The sequence below is a fragment of the Caretta caretta genome, chromosome 2 (assembly GCF_965140235.1).
Source record: "Caretta caretta isolate rCarCar2 chromosome 2, rCarCar1.hap1, whole genome shotgun sequence".
NCBI classification, from domain to species: domain Eukaryota; kingdom Metazoa; phylum Chordata; order Testudines; family Cheloniidae; genus Caretta; species Caretta caretta.
The window spans coordinates 252,086,523-252,110,482 of NC_134207.1; the positions used below are offsets into that span (position 1 = coordinate 252,086,523).

At 42.0% G+C, this 23,960-nt stretch overlaps 1 protein-coding gene across 3 annotated transcripts in view; it reads right to left on the reverse strand.

Annotated features, from left to right (window-relative positions):
• Positions 1-22,457, reverse strand: part of RBM33 (RNA binding motif protein 33) — a 145,473-nt gene extending 123,016 nt beyond the window's left edge. For 2 of the 3 annotated variants that reach the window (XM_048837598.2, XM_048837597.2), the window contains exons 1-3: positions 22,203-22,456; positions 12,370-12,448; positions 4,604-4,652 (exon numbers count right to left, since the gene is read on the reverse strand). In XM_048837598.2, the coding sequence (XP_048693555.2) occupies positions 4,604-4,652; positions 12,370-12,448; positions 22,203-22,227 (153 nt within the window). In that variant the 5' untranslated portion in view covers positions 22,228-22,456. Of the gene's footprint in view, positions 1-4,603; positions 4,653-12,369; positions 12,449-22,202 lie in introns of all 3 variants that reach the window. The other variant, XM_048837599.2, reaches the window with a different exon arrangement.
• Between the last annotated feature and the right edge of the window lie 1,503 nt (positions 22,458-23,960).

Here is a 23,960-nt window from a genome sequence, read left to right on the forward strand (position 1 = left end):
CGTGAGCTACAGCGTATGCTCAAATAAATTGGTTAGTCTCTAAGGTGCCACAAGTACTCCTTTTCTTTTTGCGAATACAGACTAACACGGCTGCTACTCTGAAACCTGTAATTTTTGCTGCCGTTCTCTGAACTGCTTCCAGTTTGCTAGCCGTGCTATCAACTGTTCTATTTATCTGTAACAATGAGTGACTAACTAAAAAGAAAAGGAGTACTTGTGGCACCTTAGAGACTAACCAATTTATCTGAGCATGAGCTTTCGTGAGCTACAGCTCACTTCATCGGATGTATACCGTGGAAACTGCAGCAGACTTTATATACATACAGAGAATATGAAACAATATCTCCTCCCACCCCACTGTCCTGCTGGTAATAGCTTATCTAAAGTGATCATCAAGTTGGGCCATTTCCAGCACAAATCCAGGTTTTCTCACCCTCCACCCCCCCACACAAATTCACTCTCCTGCTGGTGATAGCCCATCCAAAGTGACAACTCTCCACACAATGTGCATGACAATCAAGTTGGGCCATTTCCTGCACAAATCCAGGTTCTCTCACCCCCCCACCCCCCTCCCAAAAACCACACACACAAACTCACTATCCCGCTGGCAATAGCTCATCCAAAGCGACCACTCTCCCCACAATGCACATGATAATCAAGGTGGGCCACCCCCAGCACAAATCCAGGCCTTCTCACCCCCCCCCCCACCTCCATACACACACAAACTCACTTTCCTGCTGGCAATAGCTCATCCAAACTGACCACTCTCAAAGTTTAAATCCAAGTAAAACCAGAACAAAGTGAGCTGTAGCTCACGAAAGCTCATGCTCAAATAAATTGGTTAGTCTCTAAGGTGCCACAAGTACTCCTTTTCTTTTTGCGAATACAGACTAACACGGCTGTTACTCTGTAACTAAAAAGAGCTAACTACACATAGCTTGGCTAAGTGACAGTATTCCCATCCTCTCAAAGTAGTAAAAGCATTAAAAATTATACAAAGGTGGGTTTAGCTATAAGTAATGGGTTGAGATTAAGAAGAAACCAATTTAGGTTTAATATCAGTGAAATAACTTCCCAAAAGATTTGTTATTAGGCTCTTGAACAGTATCTCACAGAGTGGTGGGAGTCCTGCCACTTGAAAAATTTAAAATAAGACTGCACAAAGCACAACAATAGGTACTCCTGGGGGCATTCTGTGCCAAAAAATTAAAAATTCTGCGCACAATATTTTAAACCTCTGCAAATGTTATTTGTCGAAACAACACTGCACAATCACACCAGTTTCAATTTTTTTGGTAATTCTTTTTTCAAAATACCTGTCAGCAAGTATGTCTGTAACAATACAGACACACACAAAAACTCCCCCAGGAGTAGAGAGTTAAAGAAACCCCTATGACAACCCAGTTCCTGTTTCTTTGTCCCCTTCCCTCCCCCACAGCCCAGCTGTGGGGCTCCTGCCCCCAGCCCAGACACACACCGCGAGTCCAGGGATCCAGAGGGAGAGAAACCTGATGCTCAGTCCCAGGCTTGCATGGAGTTTCTTGCACTCTGCCTTCTCCTTTCCTCAGGGCATGCTGAGAACTGCAGCTACCAAGAACTCTCTAGCTCCCTCCCCCTCCCCTTGGCAGTCTCTTCTATGTGCGAGATGGGGTCTGCAGGGTCCAGCAGCCCCTAGTGGCAGTTAACCGCACTGCAGCCCATTTCTGTGGGGAAAAGGAAATTCTGCACGCACTTAATTTCTGCAAAATTCTGCACTGCGCAGTGGTGCAGAATTCCCCCAGGAGTAAGTAGGTAACTTTGAAAAGAAATCCTGCATTGCCTGTATGATGGATTAGAATTTATTCATATTTGGATTAACATATTTGTCTAACTCTGACCATTCTGAGAGATGTTTTTTCACCAATTTATTATAGGAAGGATTTCCTATCTAGGTATTATTCCTACAGTCTTAAAAGAACTAACCACAAATGCCATCATGAATGGAATTAAACTAATATTTATGGTGAAAACCACTAAAAATGCACCCAAAGAGAGCCAGATTTGCCTGTGGTACTTGAGGTCTGTTTAACATGAAGTTATATCATAAAATCTATTCTCCAGCTGTGAGGAAAATGTTCAGAAAACAATTTCTCTTTTTAATTTTGTTTTCTTAGTATTTAACAGAGTAGCCTCCTCTTTTTCTATTTTCTCTTCCTATTCATAGAACCATAGGATATCAGGGTTGGAAGGGACCTCAGGAGTCCAACCCCCTGCTCAAAAGCAGGACCAATCCTCAACTAAATCATCCCAGCCAGGGCTTTGTCAAGCCTGACCCTGAAAACCTCTAAGGAAGGTGATTCCACCACCTCCCTAGGTAACCCATTTCAGTACTTCACCACCCTCCCAGTGAAAAAGTTTTTCCTAATATCCAACCTAACCTCCCCCACTGCAACGTGAGACCATTACTCCTTGTTCTGTCATCTGCTACCACAGAGAACAGTCTAGATCCATCCTCTTTGGAACCCCCTTTTAGGTAGTTGAAAGCAGCTATCAAATCCCCCCTCATTCTTCTCTTCTGCAGACTTAATAATCCCAGTTCCCTCAGCCTCTCCTCATAAATCATGTGCTCCAGCCCCCTAATCATTTTTGTTGCCCTCTGCTAGACTCTTTCCAATTTTTCCACATCTTTCTTGTGGTGTGGGGCCCAAAACTGGACAAAGTATTCCAGATGAGGCCTCACCAATGTCGAATAGAGGAGAACGATCACGTCCCTCGTTCTGCTGGCAATGCTCCTACTTATACAGCCCAAAATGCCATTAGCCTTCTTGGCAACAAGGGCACACAGTTGACTCATATCCAGCTTCTCGTCCACTGTAACCACTAGGTCCTTTTCTGTAGAACTGCTGCCTAGCCGCTTGGTCCCTAGTCTGTAGCAGTGCATGGGATTCTTTCGTCCTAAGTTCAGGACTCTGCACTTGTCCTTGTTAAACCTCATCAGATTTCTTTTGGACCAAACCTCCAATTTGTCTAGGTCACTCTGAACCCTATCCCTACCCTCCAGCTATCTACCACTCCTCCCAGTTTAGTGTCCTCTGCAAACTTGCTGAGGGTGCAATCCATGCCATCCTCCAGATCGTTAATGAAGAGAAGCCCCACTCTCTCCAGCAGACAGAGTAAGCCTGCTGAAGCAAGTAAAATCTGTTTTTGGCCCATCACAGGAAGTTTGGTTTTGGGAATGGGTCTCCCTCTCTCTCTCTCCAGGAGTCAGAAGTCTGTGATGCAGGGATCCCTAGATGTCCAGTTCTTCTTGCAGTCCTCCATCTGGATCTGACCTTTCAGTACCATCTATCCCCCAGTAACTGACATTAGGGATTTTCCTACTGGGAGAAGGACAAAGCCATTGCCTAGTAGTTACCCCATGCACAGAAAGAAGTGGGAGTGGCTATTAGCCCTGGCTGCTGCCTACCTTCCCCCTACCCTGTGCGTGCATGCTTGATAGAGAAGAGCTGCAGTTCATTGGTTGTAGAAGCTGCACTGGTATCTCAGATTGGGAGGAATCAAGAAAGAAAGAACTGTTGGAATGGGTCTCAGGGCTTGTCTATACTTACAGCTAAATCAGCACTACTGCAATGGCAGAGCGCTCTCCCGTCGACATGTGTACTCCACCTCTCTGAGAGGAAGAAGGTAGGTCAGAGGGACAGCGTCTCCTGTGGATACAGCGCGGTGTGGGAGTTCTGTCCCATTCAGTTATGTAACTTACGTAACTGAAGTTGACGTAACTTTGGTCGACTTACAGCTTTAGCGTAGGCCAGCCCACAGGAAGGGAAGAGAGGAATGTTGGGTAGCATCAGGGAAGTGTTGTTTTTGCACTGCTTAAGTGACAGAATAAGCCAAGCAGAAACTGGTGTTAAGAACCACCTCTCTGGACTCAGAGCGGTAGCCCTGTTAGTCTGTATCAGCAAAAAGAACAAGGAGTACTTGTGGCACCTTAGAGACTAACAGATTTATTTTGGCATAAGCTTTTGTGGGCAAAATAAATGTGTTAGTCTCTAAGGTGCCACAAGTACTCCTCGTTCTCTCTGGACTGGTGAGTAGAACTCGGTGGAGAACAGTAATTCCATTTCACAAAGGATTGGTTCTGATGTGGAACAAAACCAAAACATTTAGAAATTCTCTGCAAAAGGGAATGAAGCAATCTGCAAGGCAGGGTGCCCCAGAGTCACAGACACTGAAAGCCCTGGGGTCCAGAGAAACTTAGTTGAAATTGAATCATCTCTGCGAAACGTTTCAATTTTGACAAATGAGGTTTTTTTTTCACTGAAAGTTGCTGTTGGAATTTCTCCAACCACGTTTACTGTTTAGATGATCTAGGTGATTGTGATATACGTATATGTTTAAAAGGTCTGCTATTGTTTGTGCTGTCTTTCATAGTGGACTGCAAGAATTGTTTTGAGCTTGTTTCAGATTTCTGTATTTAAGTTGATTTTACCCAAATAAATAGGAGATCCTTGATGATTTATAAATGGTTATATAACATGACAGCATGAGTTGTGAGTAAAATATAGGTTCACATTTAAAATTGTAATGAATTATTAGGCATACATTAAACATGCTTATTTCTTACCTTTTTACCAGTAAGCAAATCCTCTCCAAGCAAATCATCTTCAAGTTCACTGGAAAATATAAGTGAATATTAAGAGTACCCATATCACACACATGAAGAAAAATATATTTTTTTCTGGAATAATTATTGTATACAGTAATTTCAATAATGGTCAGAGCAGAATTGTTACTGAATCCACAACGCTTTTTATTTTATTTTATTTATTTAAAATATACAGCACATTAATATGACTACTCAGGAAAGAGGTTTACATTATGCAAGGGACAAGCACTAAACTTCTATATTAAGGAAGGGTGGATGTTTTCAAGATGTTGGAGTCTTTTATAAGCCATTCTTCCAAAGACAGTCAAATCGAAATACTCAAATCCAATTCCCTACATGTGGAGATCTTCATGCCTTTCACCTCTGTAATTCTTCTTGATTAAGCAACTAAGGAGGCACAAAGAAGCTAACATTCCTGGTAGTCCATTAGACCCAGTACGAACAGCTGAAGAGTGAGAACTTGCATTTGGAGGGTAAGAGAAATCCTGGGGGAAAAAAAGACTCCTCCCCTTTGAAGAGATGTGTTCATAGCTGGGAGAGTTTGAATGCTTTTGTTCATGCCACTCCTTTCTCATTATAAGCCTTGCCTACGCTACAGAGTTAGGTCGACATAAGGCAGCTTACATCAACCTCTCTTTAAGCGTCTACACTAAAATGTAGCTCCCACCAATGTAAGTCGCCCACTACACTGACTTTACTCCACCTTTGCGAGAGGAGTAGTGCTTAGGTCGATGTAGTTAGCTTGACACAGTGTCCGTGTAGACATTGTGTTGCTTACGTTGCCTGTTGCTGCCTGACAGCTGTCAGCGCTCCAGGCAGCAGGACTCCGGCTTTCAGCACCCCACAATGCCCCATGCTGACAGTTAAATCAGCGGACACACTCCTGGTGAGGATGCACACCGCCGACAGAGAGATTATAGTGTGGACATGAAAAACAGACTTAAATACTGCAGTGGCTGTAAGTTGAGGTAACTTAAGTTGACTTAATTTTGTTGCGTAGACTTGCCCATAACCTCTCTCCCATAACTAAGTTCTGGGTTGCCCCAAAGAACCACTTTTGCATGTGGTGAGAAACTTTAGGGCCTTGCTAGATCTGCCCAGATCTTTCCAGTGGCATAAAGAACAAGGGGAAGAGACAGTAGCATGTAGATCCCAAAACACAACAATAGGAAGGAAATGAAGTTCCCATTCCGTAAGCGTCAACATTAGGCTCTCCAAGCCCTGATTCTGAAAGTTTGCATAAAGGATTCAGAATATGCCTTAGTGTTAAGAAATAAGAATCTACCCTTAGATGTCTGGCAGGCAGAGCTTGAAAAGAAAACTTGGCTTTCTTACCTTCTCCCTCAACGGAAATCAGTAACAGCCCATAAATTACAGTAAAGTAAGTTTGGGATATATAAACAGGGAGGTAACAACCAAAGTAGAACATTCATCTTAATATTTAATCAAGCCCATAGTGAAATGGTTAAGCACTTGACATTTTTCCAAATTATTTGCCAGTAAGTCTAGCTGCAGATCCAATTTACACTTGCTAGATCTGAGAGTTGATTGGGAATATGGAATAGGTATTTCAACACAGCTGAAACCCAATGAAAATTCCAGGACTAAAGCTGGTACCAAAAGCAGCCCTTAGAAAAGGATAAGGTAGTTTTACTGCCTGACAATGTTCAAAAAATATTCTTAGAATGTCAAAAGATGAGGAAGAGATTTCAGTTCAGCAATAAATAAGAAGGGATTATCAGCATACAACATTCATTTATGCTTGCTGTTCTCAAACTTCATCCCATGAATACCCGTATATTAACAAACTGATTGCTAAAGGTTCAGTAGCAATATCAAACAAGAGTGGGTTTAGGAGGCACCTGTCTTGTGCACCCCTAGTAAAGTGACCAGAAATTAGGCCCCTTTCTGTACAGAGGCACAGACCTCTGTAAAGGAAATGGATCCAGTAGAATTTAAAGCCAAACCGCATCAAGGAGGCAAGTGTTTAAAAAAAAAAAAAAAAAAAGCATTGTTAAAATTCTAATGGGAAACAATTTTCCAGAACCTGGTCTTGTTTTGCATTCTGGATTGCTCCCTAGATCTCTTCCAAAGTAACAGAGGTGCTCCAGCTCCTGGCTACCATGCTCCAATATCCAAGGAAGGATAAGGTGATCTAAGAATTTAAAAGGGTTTCACGGTGGGGGGATGGGGTTCAGCCAAGTAGCGACCCAAAAAGGTAGAAGCCATGGGAGATGATCAAAACTACCAGATGACGACGCGTAGGGGGGTTAGGGTTGCCAACTTTCTAATCGCACAAAACGAAAAACCCACACCCCGAGGCCCTGCTCCCACCCTGCCCCTTCTCTGAGGCCCCACCCCCGTTCACTCCATCTCCCCTCCCTCCCTCACTTGCACCAGGCTGGGGCAGGGGGTTGGGGTACAGAAGGGGAGTGAGGGTTCCGGCTGGGGGTGCAGGCTCTGGAGTGGTGGTGGTGGGGACTGACAGCACAAGACCCACCACCACTGCGGGATGGGTGGAGGGCAGGAGCATATGGCCCCAGCCCAAACTTCAGCCTCTGAGAGCTGAAGCCAAAGAAGTCAGGGAAGAATCTGTGACTGCCTTCATGACTAAATAGTATCGTTAATCTTAAAATTATAAACACCTGGTAGTAACTACAATTTTAAAAATGTCCAATTTGTACGAACAAAGCCGATCACAACTGTATTGTTCAATTAATACTGGTAAGTTACTGCTTCAGAAATTAAATTATAAAGTGAAGTAAAATAAATTCATGAAGCACAATGAAGAAGCTATTTACATTTAAAGAAATGGACTAGCTCGCCTCAAAACCTGAATTTTCATATGCCTTAACTCCTTACTAAAAAAATTAGTGTTTCCGCATTTCTAACCAAAAAAAAAAAAAAGCTTCATTATAAGTGGAGTTTTACCGTAACAAGAAGCTCATGGCAAACAATGCCCTCATTTCATCACAATAGCAGCACAGTGCTTCTTAAAACCCTGCAGTTACAGTGGCAGTTGTGGGGTGGGACAGGAAGGAGTACTGGCCAACCTCTAGAAGGTCACCTAATCACTCTCAATGGAAGTAAACTGTAGTGAAAAATCAGATCTCACTATCTACTGGTTTCAGAGTAGCAGCCATGTTAGTCTGTATCCGTAAAAAGGAAAGGAGTACTCGTGGCACCTTAGAGACTAACAAATTTATTGGAGCATAAGCTTTCGTGAACTACATCCGATGAAGTGAGCTGTAGCTCACGAAAGCTTATGCTCTACTAAATTTGTTAGTCTCTAAGGTGTCACAAGTACTCCTTTCCTTTTCACTATCTATTAAAAGCAAAGGCAGCAAAATGGGAAACCTTGGATTCCTACTTGCCTTTTCTCTCACAAGGGAGTACAACTCCCCTCCTTCCTCTCTTGAGCAACAGCAGAAGGGGAAACAATTACTTTGGAAGGCAAGTAAAAAGTTAGTAGGTGATAACTGCTGCACTTACAGGGCAATAGATCCGATGAAACTGCTTAGCCTGGTCTACACTACAAAGTTAGGTCAACATAAGCTGTCTTGCGTCAACCTAGTTGTGCATGTGTCTACACTTAAATGTCTACCACCAATGTAAACTTTCCATTACACTGACATAGTAACACCATCTGCCTGAGCAGCGCTGAGCCATGGTCAATGTACTGGGGTCAATGTAGCACAAGTGTAGACACTGAATTACCTATGTCAACCTAACAGTTCTCCAGGAGCTCTCTCACAATGCTCAACACTAACCGCACTGGTCACAATTGCTAATTCCACTGCCCACTGGTTACGGTGGCCGGAAGCCACACACCCCATCCCTTTAAAACCCCGCAAATTTTGAAATGCCTTTTCCCCGATTGTCCATCTTGGCAAGCACACCGAGCAACTTTCCATCATTGTGTGAAACTGCCCAGCTGGCTCCACGTTCCAGACTGGAGTACACAGGAGATACTGGATCTCCTGGGTCTGTGGGGAGACGAGGCTGTGAAAGCACAGCTATGGATTAGCAGTAGAAACATGGACATCTATGAGCAGATTGCACAGGAAGTGCAGGAGAAAGGGTCTGACAGAGAGCAGCAGCAGTCCCGTATGGAAGTGAAGGAACTGCGGCAGGCACATGAGAAGGACAGGGAGGCAAAGAGTTGGTTCAGTGCCGAGTCATGAACTGCCACTTTTACAAAGAGATGCATGCAATACCTGGGGGGAGACCCCACCACCACCGTGGATACCTCTGAAGAGCCCAAGTCACAGGCCCCCGACATGAATAGGGAGAAAGTGGAGGAGGAAGAGGAGGGGGACATGCAACCACAGGCCAGGACCTGTTTGAGACTCCACTGCAGTCCAGTCAAGCATAGGCAAGCCTGATGCAGAGGAAGAAACCTTGGTTAAATGTGTAAATTTGTTTCCCATCACAGTGATGGCACCCCCAACTTAGAAAGACACAGCTATCGACTTTTCTTTAATCTAGTTGTACGAGACAAGGTAGTGGTACAACGAAGAGCTAGACATTTATCTGCTTTTTATGTCCCTGTAAAGTTAGGCCAGTGGTGGAGGGCATGAGAAACACTTTGTTTATCTTTCAGGAGAATGTCCTTTGAATCCTTCTGAGAGATCTCGATGAAGCTTCCATGGAGGTACACAGCAATCCTCTCCCAGAGGTTTCTAGGGAGAGCTGCCTTATTTCTTCCTCTGCAGTAGGACACTTTCCCACGCCAATCAACAATATCTATAGATCGCACCAATGCAGTAAACAGACTAACAGCATACGAGCCTGGGTGGCTTCGGGATGCCTGCAGCAACTGTGCTCTCTGTGCCTTTGTTACCCTCATGAGTGAGATATCAGCTAAAATTACCACCACCTATGGAAAATGCTGCCACTATTCAATGCCATTGCCCTGTACTCAAATTCATGCCACGGAGCAACTCCCTCCTCATTTCTCTCATCCCTGAAAGGCCATACTCACTACAGCTGCTGAGCACAAGTACTCTGAAGCAGAACTGTCCAATAAACATGTCTTGTTTAAAATTTTAGGGAAGGTGGTTCCAAATCTTATCTTTTGCTTTCCATTTGTGACTATAATGATAAAGTACCTCTGTGCGTTTTATCTGTGGCTGCTGCTGTTGGGTGATTCCCCTTCCACACCCAAAGAACACCTGAGCCAGATAAGGAGGAAAAAGAAAAGGACTTGGGATGACATGTTCTGCGAGCCAATGCTGCATCAGACAGTGAACAGAGGGCCTGGAAGATGAATACTGCAGATTGTACAGAGAGGGAAAGAGTGGACAGAAGAAAAGCTCAAGAGTCCCAGCAGGAAAAGGAGAGGGAGATGCACCAGGAAGTAATGGGACTTCTCCAGGAGAAAACACGGATACTGCAGACCCTTGCAGACCTACAGATTCAACAATCCCAGGTTCACCTGCCTGTTCAGTCCATAGAGAACTCCAATATAGCACCTCCCTGCACCCCCCTCCCACAACATTCCACATGGCACCAGGGCCGTCTCCCCTTCCCCTACCGCTCCACACTGGCAGACATTAAGGACAATATACATACAGTGACCTGTGAGTGTCACGCTTGATGCATGTGTAGCTAAAATGGAAATGAATGTTCCTTTCTATTCTTTAAGCTCTGTTCCATAAATGTATTAAGGTTTTAATGTATCTGCTTTTAACTTACACAGAGTTATTTTTAGGTATTTTCATTAGTAAATAAAACTGAATTGTTTGGAAAATAATTCATCTTTATTAGTTCCCAACACATGCTGCAGAATGCCTAAAGTAGTGAAAGCAACCCCACAGCTGGTATTGTACACTGTCACTGATCCTATGAGTTGTCACAAACAGCCTAAATCATAAATGTACAGAAAGCACCATAAAATTAATAGGTGCATTGTCAGTGTTATACTGATAGATGTGCAGTAAGCACCACATAATTTGTAACAGGCCCCCAAACTGCAGGGCCAGATAGAGCACAGTACACCACAACCCATTACTGTGGCTCTGTTGAAGTTTGTAGCCTAGACATACCCTTAGAGTTGATAAAAATTGTACTGTAAACTGAGTGAAAGATCAGACAAAAGCATTAAATCAATTAGGGACTTTGATTAGACTCTACATCGGTTTCACTATACTAAATGTCTGCAAAAGAAAGTGTTAACCTTTTTGGCAAATAGCTTGACAAGTGTCGTTGGATTGTAGGACTCAATACAAAAGAACATACCTTTGCCTTCCAACTACGGGTATATCTACACTGGAAAGTTTCAGCACTGCAAGTTATACCACTTTTATTAAAAGGCTGGAATTAAATCTCTGTTGCATGTCCACATTGTGTGCCTTGTGACACTGGAGTGCATCCACATTAGCAGCTCTTGCAAAGGCAAAGACAGCAGTGCACTGTGGTAGCTATCCAACTGTGTAACTGGCCGCAGGGTGCTTTGGGAAGGGTTTGCAATCCTTCATGGGGCAGGAACAGCATCACATGATTCAGTTTCCCAATCCCATTGTTCCATGGGCATCCTACTACATTGCCAGCTGCTTTTCAACTGAAGTGGGGGCAGGGGAAGCGTGAGACAGGGAGTGTGTGCACATATGGAGGGAGGAAGAGAGAGAGACTGTGTTTTGGGGGACAGAGTGTGTCAGCATGCTGTCTTGGAAGTTCAGACAGTGGCAGGAAACAACCAGTCCTGAGGCAGGGGGAACCCAGACATCAGCCCCCGCCTCTCTCCCGGGGCGCTCTGCACAGCAATCTCTTACACACACACACACACACACACCCACCTCTGTGTTCAACAGCACCAGCATTCCACATTAATGGTTTGCTTTGTGTCCTGGAGCAGATCAGCACAGCATGCAACTGCTCACAACTGCTGTCAGAAATAGTGCTTTGAAAAGCGAGGAGCGCACATCTCCAGGGCAGCCGAGTTCAAAACAATGAGCAGAGCGGTCACTTGAGACATTATGGGACAGCTCCGGAGGCCAATTACAGCGCAGAAAGCAATCAAGTATCTACACTGGCAATAGAATGCTGGAGCCTCTGTGCAAATAGCCTTACAACTCTTGAGGTGGCTTTTTTGCAGCACTGCAATTGAGGAGTTTCTGCGCACAAAGTGGCTTGGCAGTGTGTATACATCTGCAGTTTAAGTGCAAAAAGCTGCTTTACTGCGCAGAAACTTGCCAGTATAGACAAGCCCTAAGTTTCGTTACACTTTCAGATCTTTTCAATAGCTTTATATTTTTCAACAGAAAATCTAAAAGAAATCCACCCATCCTGACCCCCATTGCCAAAAAAAAGAATGAATCAGACTAAAGACATGAATTTATTTTTTTTAAAAGCAGTAGCCAAAGATCACAAGTTTTAACAGGAGTTATCAGCTGTTTACGGCATGTTCCTCCAAAGACTGGCTAAAATAGCTTTAAATATTCAGTGGTTCAGAAGGTGAGTGTAGTCAGAAAGCTGACTGTAAAAACAGTTACATACATCCAACATTTAAAAATCTATTCTATGCTGTATTGTATCTGTTCATGCCTTCAGACTTGTCAAGGCAGGTATATGTTTGGCAACATTTAGCATCCGCTGACACACAGCTGCCAACAGCTTCATTAGTATCTGAATTTGCACTGTTTTAAGGATTAGAATACAAAATGCCACTCCACTAAACTAAAGCAATGTAATTCAATGTCTGAACATGAAAAAATGTTAACTACCTGTCCCAGTCATCGTCTCCAGTTCTTCTTCTCCAAGACCTTTCCGCACCAGGCTTATCAAACTGATCAAAGTCATCATCTGTAAAGTAGAAGACTACATTAGATAGTTCTTACTGGAATATAAAGGAAACACAGAAGTTTTCTAATCCTGAAGCAACGACTTGTTCTCTTTAGGAATTACTGTCCTACCCTTTGTGGTTTTACAATTTTTCTCTAGTATTTGTTTAATTCAAAAAGTTAAGATGTAGTTTGGTCTTATTTAGTAAGCAAGTAGTAACAGTAAGATGTAGAGGTCTTATTGCTAATGGAGGTGACGCTGCAATGGGGTAAATCGAATGTAGGAAAGGATGTCAGCATATTGTTGAAAAGTTTACAATCAAAGGGTCAGCCCACAAGCAGAAAATAAGCTACGTCTGCAGTGAAACCAAATTTCAGATGGTAAAAAGTATTTAAACACTATCTAAAAAAGCCAAGTTGTGGCTGACTGATCATCTGGAAATACTTTGTTTTTTAAGTGAATTTGTTTGTAAGTGGCGACAATTTGGCAGCCTCAGAAACTGAAGTCCTAAATTTATCCACAAAATAGGTGCAGCATGCAGCGTTCAAACAATCTTCCCCATATTGCCCAGCTAATACGTCTGACCTGTAACCCAGAGGGATCATCTCTTGTGAGGACAGAATAATCCATTCCCCACCCCCAACTGGAATATGGCAATAGTATGAAAAAAGAAAAAGAGTACTTGTGGCACCTTAGAGACTAACCAATTTATTTGAGCATGAGCTTTCATGAGCTACAACTCAAAGCTCATGCTCAAATAAATTGGTTAGTCTCTAAGGTGCCACAAGTACTCTTTTTCTTTTTGCGAATACAGACTAACACGGCTGTTACTCTGAAACCTGTCAGTATGAAAAAAGGTTATCACTAGAATTTTGGATTAACATTTTTTTTTTGTTTTAATGGCTTCTATAAGACAGGTGCCATTTTTACATAATCACTTTCCTGAATAGAATAAGTACAATTATTTATCTCTTACGACCAACGGGTACCAAATTAGGGCCAATCTCAGAATGATTTTTTGATGGTTTGGTTTGAAATAAGCCTTTAAAAACCCACACCTTTTCAATTTCCACTTAGGATTTTTTGTGTGTTCAGGACCTCCAGTTCAACTGGGCATCCTGCTGTGACAATTCCCTCACCCAGTGGCCAACCTTAGTTATCTTCCTTTTGTCTAATTTAAATGCAGGTTTCATTGATGGTACTCACGGAAAACCCAAGGTGAGCATAAAAAATAATGAAAACTCAGCTAGGGCAGTCATCACTAATACAACAGTTTTCAAACTAAAATGGTAGTCACTATACTTCCCCATGCCATTAAAATTGTTGATGAGGTATAAAAGGCAAGAGGAATTTTTCTAGATTTCTTCTGGCAAAGGAACAAAACACCCCTTTTTAAGGTCCTAACCAAGCAAACTCAACTACTTAGCATATTAGTGCAGCACTCCACATCCAAGCAGTATCTACATTTTAATATTTTTTCCTCCATAGCATCCAAGATCCAGCTTTTTCTCTGCCCTCTGCTTGTCCAGGACTTCACATCATCTTGCTTCTTGACCATTAAAACCTCCTCCTTTCCAGCTTTACAAATACTATCTTGATCCCCATATAATCAAATATTGCTACAGAGACCATTTTCCTGAATTATACCTCCGATTACGTACCACTCTCTCCATTTTCCCACTCATAGGCATGGTCTACTCTACACAGTTTTTATACTAATATAACATGTCAGTTTGGTGTGATTTTTTACCAATAGTTCTACAGGTACAGCCCGTAGCATGGGCACGTTATACTAGTAAAAAGGTACCTTATACCAGTACAGCTTATTCCGTACAAAAAGGGGAATAGGTTATACTGCTATAACCATGCCCATCATGGGGGAGTTATACCACTTTAACTATATCGGTATAGTTAAAGCAATAAAACCAACTTTTGTGTGTAGATAAGCCCTATGGCTCTTTGGGGCTTAACTTCATCCTACTTATTTCTTATAATGGTATGTATTCTGCCATCAACCTTTACTTCAGCCTGGTCTACACTAGAAAAGGGGCAACTACACTGACAAATCCTCTCCTACTATAGATGCAGCTCTAATAAGCAAAAAAAGGTGCTTTTGACAGTATAGTTTATACTGAGCAAAATAAATTATACCATTTTAAAAGTGCTTTTGTGGTATAACAATCTATACCAGGGCTTTTCCCGGCATAGAAGTGCCCCCCCCCCCCCGCCCCAAAAAAAAAACCAAAAAAAAAAATCACATCCATAATTAATATTACTATTCCAGCAAGAGTTTCTACTGAAGACCTTTCCCTCCATTCTACCAACACTACCAGCCTTTATTATCCATTAGTCCCTTTATCACTCATCAGTGTCCTCTAAATATCTTTGCACTTTCTCCCATGCCATCCCTTATCCATGAGAGGAACTCCTTGTAAAGAGCCACAAAGCTACATTATCCTCTTTCAAATCTCTCATTAAAGTTGCCTCTGCTATGATTCTTACCAAAGACTCAACAATGGCTAGACACTGCTTAATACAAGAATCATGACTGTCATACTTTTATCTTGAGCCTCCCATGTCTGTCTGTCATAGTCTCTCGTTGTCTCATGTATTTAGACCATAAGCACTTCGGGGAAAAGGGACCATTCTTTCATTTTTGTACTTTGCCTAGCATAATACAAATTAATCTACAGACCAAAAGTGAGAGTTACAAATTACCATGGTACTATCAAAATTTGACTCAATTCTTTGAAATGTATTGTTACAAGAGCCCAATAAGAGGGTTACAAGTATTTCTGTACTCAAGAACGGAGTCATGATAGAAAGAATTTAGGAACCCCTTGTGAACAGCATTCATTTCTAACATTTATGGTTTGCAAGATATTAAACATTAAAGTGGTTTTTGATTCATTGCATGACCAGTGTTATTTGGAGAACAGCAAGTCACAATCAAGTATAAATTTTTCATTTCTGAAGCTACAAATATAAAGGCCTAAAAAGGAAAAAAATACTAGAATATCAGGAACTCACAATACAACCAAAAGTAAACTTTTTTGTTTAGCATAACTAATTAGTACATACTGTAAGAGATCATTCAAGGTAGTGTAAGACTGACAGCCAAACATTTTCCACAACTCTCAGACAGCAGCAGGAAGAAATCAGGCACAAAAAATAAACCCCAGTCTGACAGGAAACCACAAGACTTGCTGCAAAAGTGGCTCCTACCAGCCCACATGCATGCCTGAAGCTCTCCTACAGTAGGTAGTGAGTCAACAAAATGACTCTCTCCTTCTTCCCACCTCACCACCCTGGATAATATCAGGTACTTGATGCAAGGCTGAAAGATACTCACTGAGGGCATCGACACTCTACATTAATTTTCACAGGTGGCACAGGAAGAAAACAAGAACATTTGTGGGCTAAAACATACCAGGATTTCCCAATTGAAGGGTAGACTTAAAAGGACATCAGCGAAAAAAGTGGTCCATTGTTTGACTCTGTATTGCTACAACAAAAGAAACCCTGCTATCAAAGAAAGAAGTCAGTGCAAAATTGCACACACACTGGCTGAAAGTCAGCATTTTGTTAGACAAGTTTGGCCTCCCTCTGGAATTGGCCAACATCAATTCCTTAACACGCACTAAGGTTTCTTAACATAGTAGCTGACAGGTTTCAGAGTAACAGCCGTGTTAGTCTGTATTCGCAAAAAGAAAAGGAGTACTTGTGGCACCTTAGAGACTAACCAATTTATTTGAGCATAAGCTTTCGTGAGCTACAGCTCCGATGAAGTGAGCTGTAGCTCACGAAAGCTTATGCTCAAATAAATTGGTTAGTCTCTAAGGTGCCACAAGTACTCCTTTTCTTTTTAACAAAGTAGGCTCACTTTGCTGGCAATATTTTTTCTTGCATTATATTTTCCTATTACATGGGAGCACTGTCGCATGTGTTTGACAGTCATATTTCCATAATTTGGTAGATTGATTATTTTCTGATTCTGAGTGTTGTATGGCAGGTAATGTTTACACGTATTATCCTGCTTAAAAGGGACACAAAATCATAAGGATTTTCTGAGGACAAGCTTCCACAGAGCAAGGAGATCTCATTTTTCTTTCCATATCTACTAGCTCCTTTTTAAAAAAACTTCAGTAAAATACATAAGGCCTTGTGTACTAGGCTAAAATTAAAAATTGCTCTTTAAAGACCCCATTAGGGTGGTAGATGAATCAGCTTGGATTGAATGGTAGATCAATCAGCTTTGGCTAAAACCTCTCATCCAAGCAAAACATTTGACCACACCATTCTCCCTCACTCTCACACACAATACCAGACAGAAAAAGACTGCAAGCCTCCAACAGTAAGAAAGTTGTATGTTTTCAATATGGGATAAAAATCAATCATTTTTTATTTCAACTGGACTTCTTAAATTTAAATGAAATACATTGTTTCAAATAAACCTAATTAAAATTAAATTTGAAACTACGACAATCTACCTTAAGGTCTAAATTTACTAAAATCATTTAAATTAATTTAAAAAATAGTAACCGTACATGTTTGCTGCCCAGTTTAAAGAAAGTCAGACCACTAAACTGGTGGAAGTCACTAAGCACCTGGAACCAACACTGGTTGAAGTGCTAAACCAGTTTTTGACAATAGTAGCTCTTCTGCAGATGCAGACACTATGTTTTCATTTAGGTTGAATCAACTGTTCATTTCAATTAGAGTTAAGAAACCAACTGGGAGGTGAAAAAGCAGGAAACCTTGTTTTCCTCTCCAACCTATGAATAAAAATTAGGTGCGAAAGGATGAGTTTTACTAGTTCTAAAATCTTGAAGAAAATGTTGACCTAGAAACAAGCAGTTCAATTCACTAACTACAAGATAATACTTTGTTTAATATATCAGTTAGTTTTAAACATGTTTTAATAAATTTGATAAATCTTTTTTTCTTACATACCCAGCACATTTCAGCTAGTTTTATTTAACTAATAAACAATTTTAAAATGCTGCTTTTGTGTATTTTAATTAAATTTTAAATTTCCATCCAAATAGACCTTGACAAATCATAAGTAAAAAAAAAATCACCTAGTAAATAAGAAACATTTTCTAACATAATAAAAATGTAAAAATTAATCATCTGAATAAAATGTAAGTTAAGCTATACAACTGCTTAAATAAATGTGTGTAGCTATAAAAGATCTTCTTGGTTAGCAGAAAAAAGCACCAAATTTAATGCAGATGCTACATTCAATTGCAATTGAACGTTTTAATCCTTACCAACCAATTAGAATCAACCCTTCGTTAGGAAAATAACTAAAAAGTACAAATGCTAAACTAAATTTAAAACCATGATTTAAATCATTTTCATTTAAATCAATCCACCCTGTATGTTTCATTTCATTTCAATGCTTCTCATTACTGCTGGTCAAAGTACAAGAATTTGATACCATATAACATCCCATTATTTCATTAAATCAAAAAACCTTGTAAATTTCCCCCTTGTCCAAAAATCGTAAGTAAAAGTCAGGAGAAAAATTATATCCTACAATATGATCCAATGTTCAGTAGGCAAGAAGTATTTTCTTAATTGCTTCTATGTTTAGTTAACTGCTTCCTCAACGGGTATTTTAACAAACTAACCAAGCTGGCACTGTTTCTGGCAGGAAGTTTTTGTTAACGTGGAGAGAAAGCTGAAAAACTCAATTATTGTACGATCTTTCCAGGCTAATTCAATATGACCTTGCATCAGCTATTTTGACAACTGCTAGAGTCTAACCAGTGCTGCTACTTTTTCAAAATCTGGAACCTGTTTTCAGATCATGTAGAACTTTAGTGTCTAGTCTTTGTGAGACAAGGGCTGTTAAAACTGTTTAGCTGTTTCTTCTCCCATCTCAGCTTATCAGAATTACATGAATATATTTTTCTTTAAGTTCCATTCTCTTTTACCTGGCAGGGCTTAGAAAAATTGTTGTGAATTAGCAGTTTTTCCAAACACTGGTCCTAGATCAATGATCAGCAAGAGAGCAGTGCATAATCCCTGACAATGTACCATTATTAATATTCTTTGCTAGTTATTTGCCATAAACAATGTCTTCTGTAGCAAATCATTAAGTCGATTGATAACAGATCTCTAAGACTTTAAAAAACAAAACAAAAAAACAGAAAAGAATGTCAATAAATATCACATGCAGAACTGTGCATAATTTAACATAGCTTTATTTTGTCAAATGACTATTACATAAAATTATGGTTTGTATGAACTAAAGAGACAAAAATATCTGCAGTACACTCATTCAGGGGCAAATTGTGCAATCCTTATGCTTGTGTGAGCACTTACTCATTGAGATACTCCCTCTGAAGTCATTGGCACTTTATGAATACTAATCAGAATGGTATGACTTTCAAAGGACAGCTTTCTAAAGGTATGAAAAGAGTTGGTTTTAGCCATGAAAATTTGAAAACTATCTGCCACTAGCCCCTCAAAGTGGTAATGCCTTATTCGTCCTGGCCTCAGGTCAGTGTAATTTTCAAAACCCTAACTTCTGTAGGGCCTTGTCAATATAGTTTCAATATAGCCAAAATGGAACACACACAGTAGTGGCAAACTGTCAGACAGCATGACAAAGTAGCATGCATCTTATGTACACAACAATATCCAGGACTCAGCCCATTTGACTGCACAAAAAACAAATCTCTCTCTAGGTTTTGCCTTTTATTGTCAAGAGAAATTAAGTTACAGTGAAGTGAGACAAACAATTTTAACTGGACCTGTGCAGGGTTCAGGAGAATTTGTAGTACACCTCTGAATTGTGCAATGGCTAACAACATACAAAGATGAAGGGAAGGATGCTAGAGTGCTAGTGGAAGAAATTATGTTCTCTCTCTCATAGGTCCAACCCTTCTCTATCCAAAGAGCTCCGACTCTCATCCAAACCCAACCTGTCTACTATAACCTCTTCCTCCAGAGTTTCCTTGAGACATCACCTCCCTTACAGTCCACATAAAATACACTTGGCTAAAGTTATCTGCCTCACCAGTTCTGACCATTTGATACTCCCTCTTTGCACCCCTTCACTGGCTCCCCATTTCTTCCCCACATCAAGTTTCAACTTTTATCTTTACTTTCAAAGTCACAGCAACCAACATTGTCCTTTATTGTCTACCCAGCTAATATCACCATCCTTGATGCCACAACCTATTCATTTCTCCCACAACCATCTCTGTCTAATTATTGTATCACCCCCAACACAGGAAGTGGCCACCCTATTCTAGATCACCTCTCCTCATTCCTTAAACTCAATTCTGCGATGGGAACAAGAATTGAATCTACAACATTAATGCATATTTTTTTTAAAACTGACCAACTAAGATGTGCACATACCTAAGTTGAGTAACCATATATCATTGTTGAGTTCCTTGTTTTTCCTCACCACATCCTCTGGCCTACAGTTTACTACTGTGAAATATGTTTAAAATTACATCGTAAACTCTTCAGAAAGGGACTACGTGTTTTTATTTGTACATTAAAGCATCTAGCAGTTTGGAATATTGAATAATATATTTAACAACCCCCCTAACCAGGGGTTCACCTCTACTAGCTACATTGAGATAGTCTTTATGTGCACTTTTGTCTACACTAGAATATTACATCAGGAGAACTATTTCAACGAGCAACACTTTTTTTTTTTTTTTAAAGTAATACATAGTCTATATTGTAAGCTCACAGGAACAAGGACCACATCTTCCCAACCTCTGTTCATTGCTGAACACAATGCTGACGCTGAACAAACATTTTTTTGAACCACACTTAGCACAATGGGGTCCCGGTCCATGACTAGGGCTCCTAGGCACTACAGTAAGACAAATAATAATATACCTGTAGCTTCAAACAACATTTCGATCAACTCCAGCTCCCTGATCTTGACTGTCATGGACACGTTTTCACACAAAAGGATGCCCATGAAGCTTGTGAGAGTTTTTAAATACACCTAAAGACGACATATTTTTCCTTTCCACAAAATATCAAGTGTTTTTACAGTGTGAATTTTAAAAACCTCAGTAACAGAACCCAAGTTTTCAGAGTTCACTTTCACATAACAAATGCACTAGTTTCTTTCATCTAGTCACCTCAAGTAGATTTAAAAAAAAAAAACATCCAAAACAATATTTGACACCATTAAAACTTGACGCCCTCAAAGGTATTTACAATCATGTATACTTGTACCAGTGTTGCTCGCATTCTGATCCTACCCCTAAATCCTCCCCACTTTTTCAATTTTTAACAATTAAACATTGACAATCATTTTCTTTTAAGGGCTTATCTTCACTAGGAACTTTAATTATGTTTACATCCTTTTTAACAATTGGTCAACATGATGTTACCTGACTTATCTGTGTAAACAAGGATAAGTCATGTTCAGCACTATGACAGTTACTTGTGAGTAAATCTTGCTCCCAACTGGGTTTGCTCATAATTAGTGCTAATGATAATCATAACTTGCCATTGTTTCTGCCAAAGAGGCAGCATCCTATCAGCTAACCCAACTGTAAAAAAAAGTATTTAAATACAAGTACATTTCTTAATGAAACTGATTCCCAAGAGCTACAGAGCAGGGAAAAGTTGAATACGTTTTTTACATTATACTTTTCTGAAGAACTGATTAGATGTGACCCAGCATATCTTTTCCATCTTTAACTCTTAAAAAATTGCATTTTGTAGATATGCAAAATATTGCTTGAGACATTTAGAATAGGACAAGACAAACCAATACGCTATTTTAATTTTATAGATTCATACAACTCAAGGAAGAATGGCCAAGTGGTAAGAGTTCTGGAGTTGAAATCTTGGCTGTGTCACACATTTTCGATGTGACTATGAGCAAGTTAATTAATCTGCCTGTGCTTCAGTTCTCCATTTGTATAATAGGGATAACTACCTCACAAGGTGGTTTTTAGGATAAGTTATTACTGGGGAAGTGGTCACATACGAATGCCACTGGAATAAAAGCCTCTGAATAAAAATATGAGATGAAAATGGATGAAAATGGGGGCAGGGATAGCTCAGTGGTTTGAGCATTGGCCTGCTAAACCCAGGGTTGTGAGTTCAATCCTTGTGGGGGCCATTTGGGATCTGGGGCAAAAATTGGGGATTGGTCCTGCTTTGAGCAGGGGTTGGACTAGATGATCTCCTGAAGTCCCTTCCAACCCTGGTATTCTATGATTCTATGACCCATTAGGTCCCATCTAGTCCAGAGTTTGGTAAATCTGCTGTGCCAATGAGATTTACTGCTCTTTCCTGGCAAGAGAGTGCTAAAAACACAAACTATAGAAACTTTCATTTTGTAAAAGTGTGCAGCCCTTACGAATGGAAAAAGATCTTTCTAAACGTGAAGCAGTGAGGCCTTCAGGAGGCTTCCCACACCAGCCCCTTGGCTGCTGCCCACAATTTTCCCAGGCATCAGAAGAGCCACTGAGGGGCCTGGTCAGTTATTCGAAGCCTGAGGAGCAGCCGCGAAACTGACCAGAACCGAGTCAATTTCACTCCCCAGCGCTTCTGATTGGGGAAACGACAGGAGACACCCCACAGGGAAGGGATAGATAAGCCCCCATCGACGCCACCTGCAGGCCCCCTTCAGCGCCGTAAGCCCCCCAGCCCCCGCGGCCAGAGCTCTCGTCAGCTCCCCTGCAGTCCCCCTAGGCCGCTGGCCTCCACCATAACTCCTAGCGCCCCTGCTGCCCACGCCCTCTCGCCAGGCAGTCGCACCGCAGGTCTCAGCTACCTGCTCCTCCCAAGGCAGCAGCCATGGCGCCTCCTCCTGCCCGGGCGGCGGCCGCTCCTGGCGGTGCCTCCCGCAGCTGCAATGAGGGCTCGGAGTGGGGGAAAGGCCTCGGACGCAAGCCCCGCTCGGCGCCCGGCTGCAGGGGGCGAGGGTACTCCGCCCTCCCGCCGCCTGCTCTGTACCACCAGCCGCAAGAGAACAACAAACTAACACAACATGGCGGCCGCCACTGACGGCTGGGGGTCGCGGCCGCAGCGCATCATGGGATAGTGGAGGGCCAACCCTTCCCTCTGAGAGTGGAAGGCGAAGAAAGGCCACTGGTTGGCTGGCTGAGGAAGACCGCGCCGAGGCTGTCACGATGGGCGCATGCGCCGCACTTGCCTCGGCCGGAAATACAAAAACAGACTGACTGAGACGCAAAGCGCATGCGCCAAAAGTGACGGTACCGATCTTGGTGACGTACGCCGCAGTCTACTGGACAGGCGTGTATCTGCGGCTGGGGATGCTGGAGGCAAAGCTGCGGGCTTCAGTGCGCATGCGCAAAGGGCTGCTCGCTGTGGGCTGGAGGAGAGCTGCCTTAGGGTGCGTGGTGGGCCAAAGGCATCCTTCCTTGGGGCGTGCGCACTGGCTTCGCTGGAGTGGAGTGGCGCGGCGCGGCGCGGCGGTGCGCGGCGCTGCTCAGAGTGGAGGCAAACCTAGACCCTAGCAGGTGCAGGGCCTAGGACAGGCACACCTGCGCTGCCTGATAGAGAGCAGGGAGTGCTGCAAGCTGGTGGCAAGATGCTGCACCCACCTGCCCAGGCAGCCGATGGGCCCTGGTGGCACGTCAGGGATCCTGTGCAGAAATCCGACCAGGGAATCATAGCAATGTAGGGCTGCAAGCAATGTGCCCTCTCATTTTTGACAGGCCGTGTGTGCAAAAAATTGCTTCTCTGCAAATTGTGCTTCTGTGCAAATTTTTGTGTGCGCAGTGTTTCACCGTGTGCACGGGGTTTAGGATCTGTGTGCACGCGCACAGCTTAGAGGGAACAGTGGCTGCAAGGGACCTCGAGAGATCAGCTCTCACCCCCTGTGCTGAGGCAGGACTAAATCAAGATCATCCCTGACAGATGTTTGTCCAGCCTGGTCTTAAAAGTCTTCAGTGGTGGAGATTACACAAGCTCCCTTGGAAGCTTGTTCCAGTGCTTAACTATCCTTATAATTAGAAAGTTTTTCCTAATAGCTAACCTGCCTAAATGTCACTTGCTGCAGATTACTTCTTGTCCTACCTTCAGTGGACATGGAGAACAATTGATCACCATCCTCTTTATAACAGCCCTTGTCATTTAAAGACTATTATTAGTTCCCCTTCAGTCTTGTTTTCTCAAGACTAAACTTGCTCAGTTGTTTTGGCTTTCCTCATAAGTCAGATTTTCTAAACCTTTTATCATTTTTGTTGTTTTTTGGACTTGCTCCAGTTTATCCATATCTTTTCTAAAGTGTGTAACCCAGTATTGGACACGGTACTCCAAACTGAGGCCTGACCGGTGCCAAGTAGAGTGCCTGCACTGAGATTTGAAAACAGATTTTGTGTCTGAGCTGATAATTTTATAATGCTTCCACAAATCTTTTCTAGCAGCTGTGCTAGTACTTAGAAATGGAAAAGACCAACTAGGTCAGGGGTTCTCAAAATGGGGGTCAGGACCCCTCAGGGGGTCGTGAGGTTATTACATGGGGTGTCGCGAGCTGTCTGCCTCCAGCATTTATAATGATGTTAAA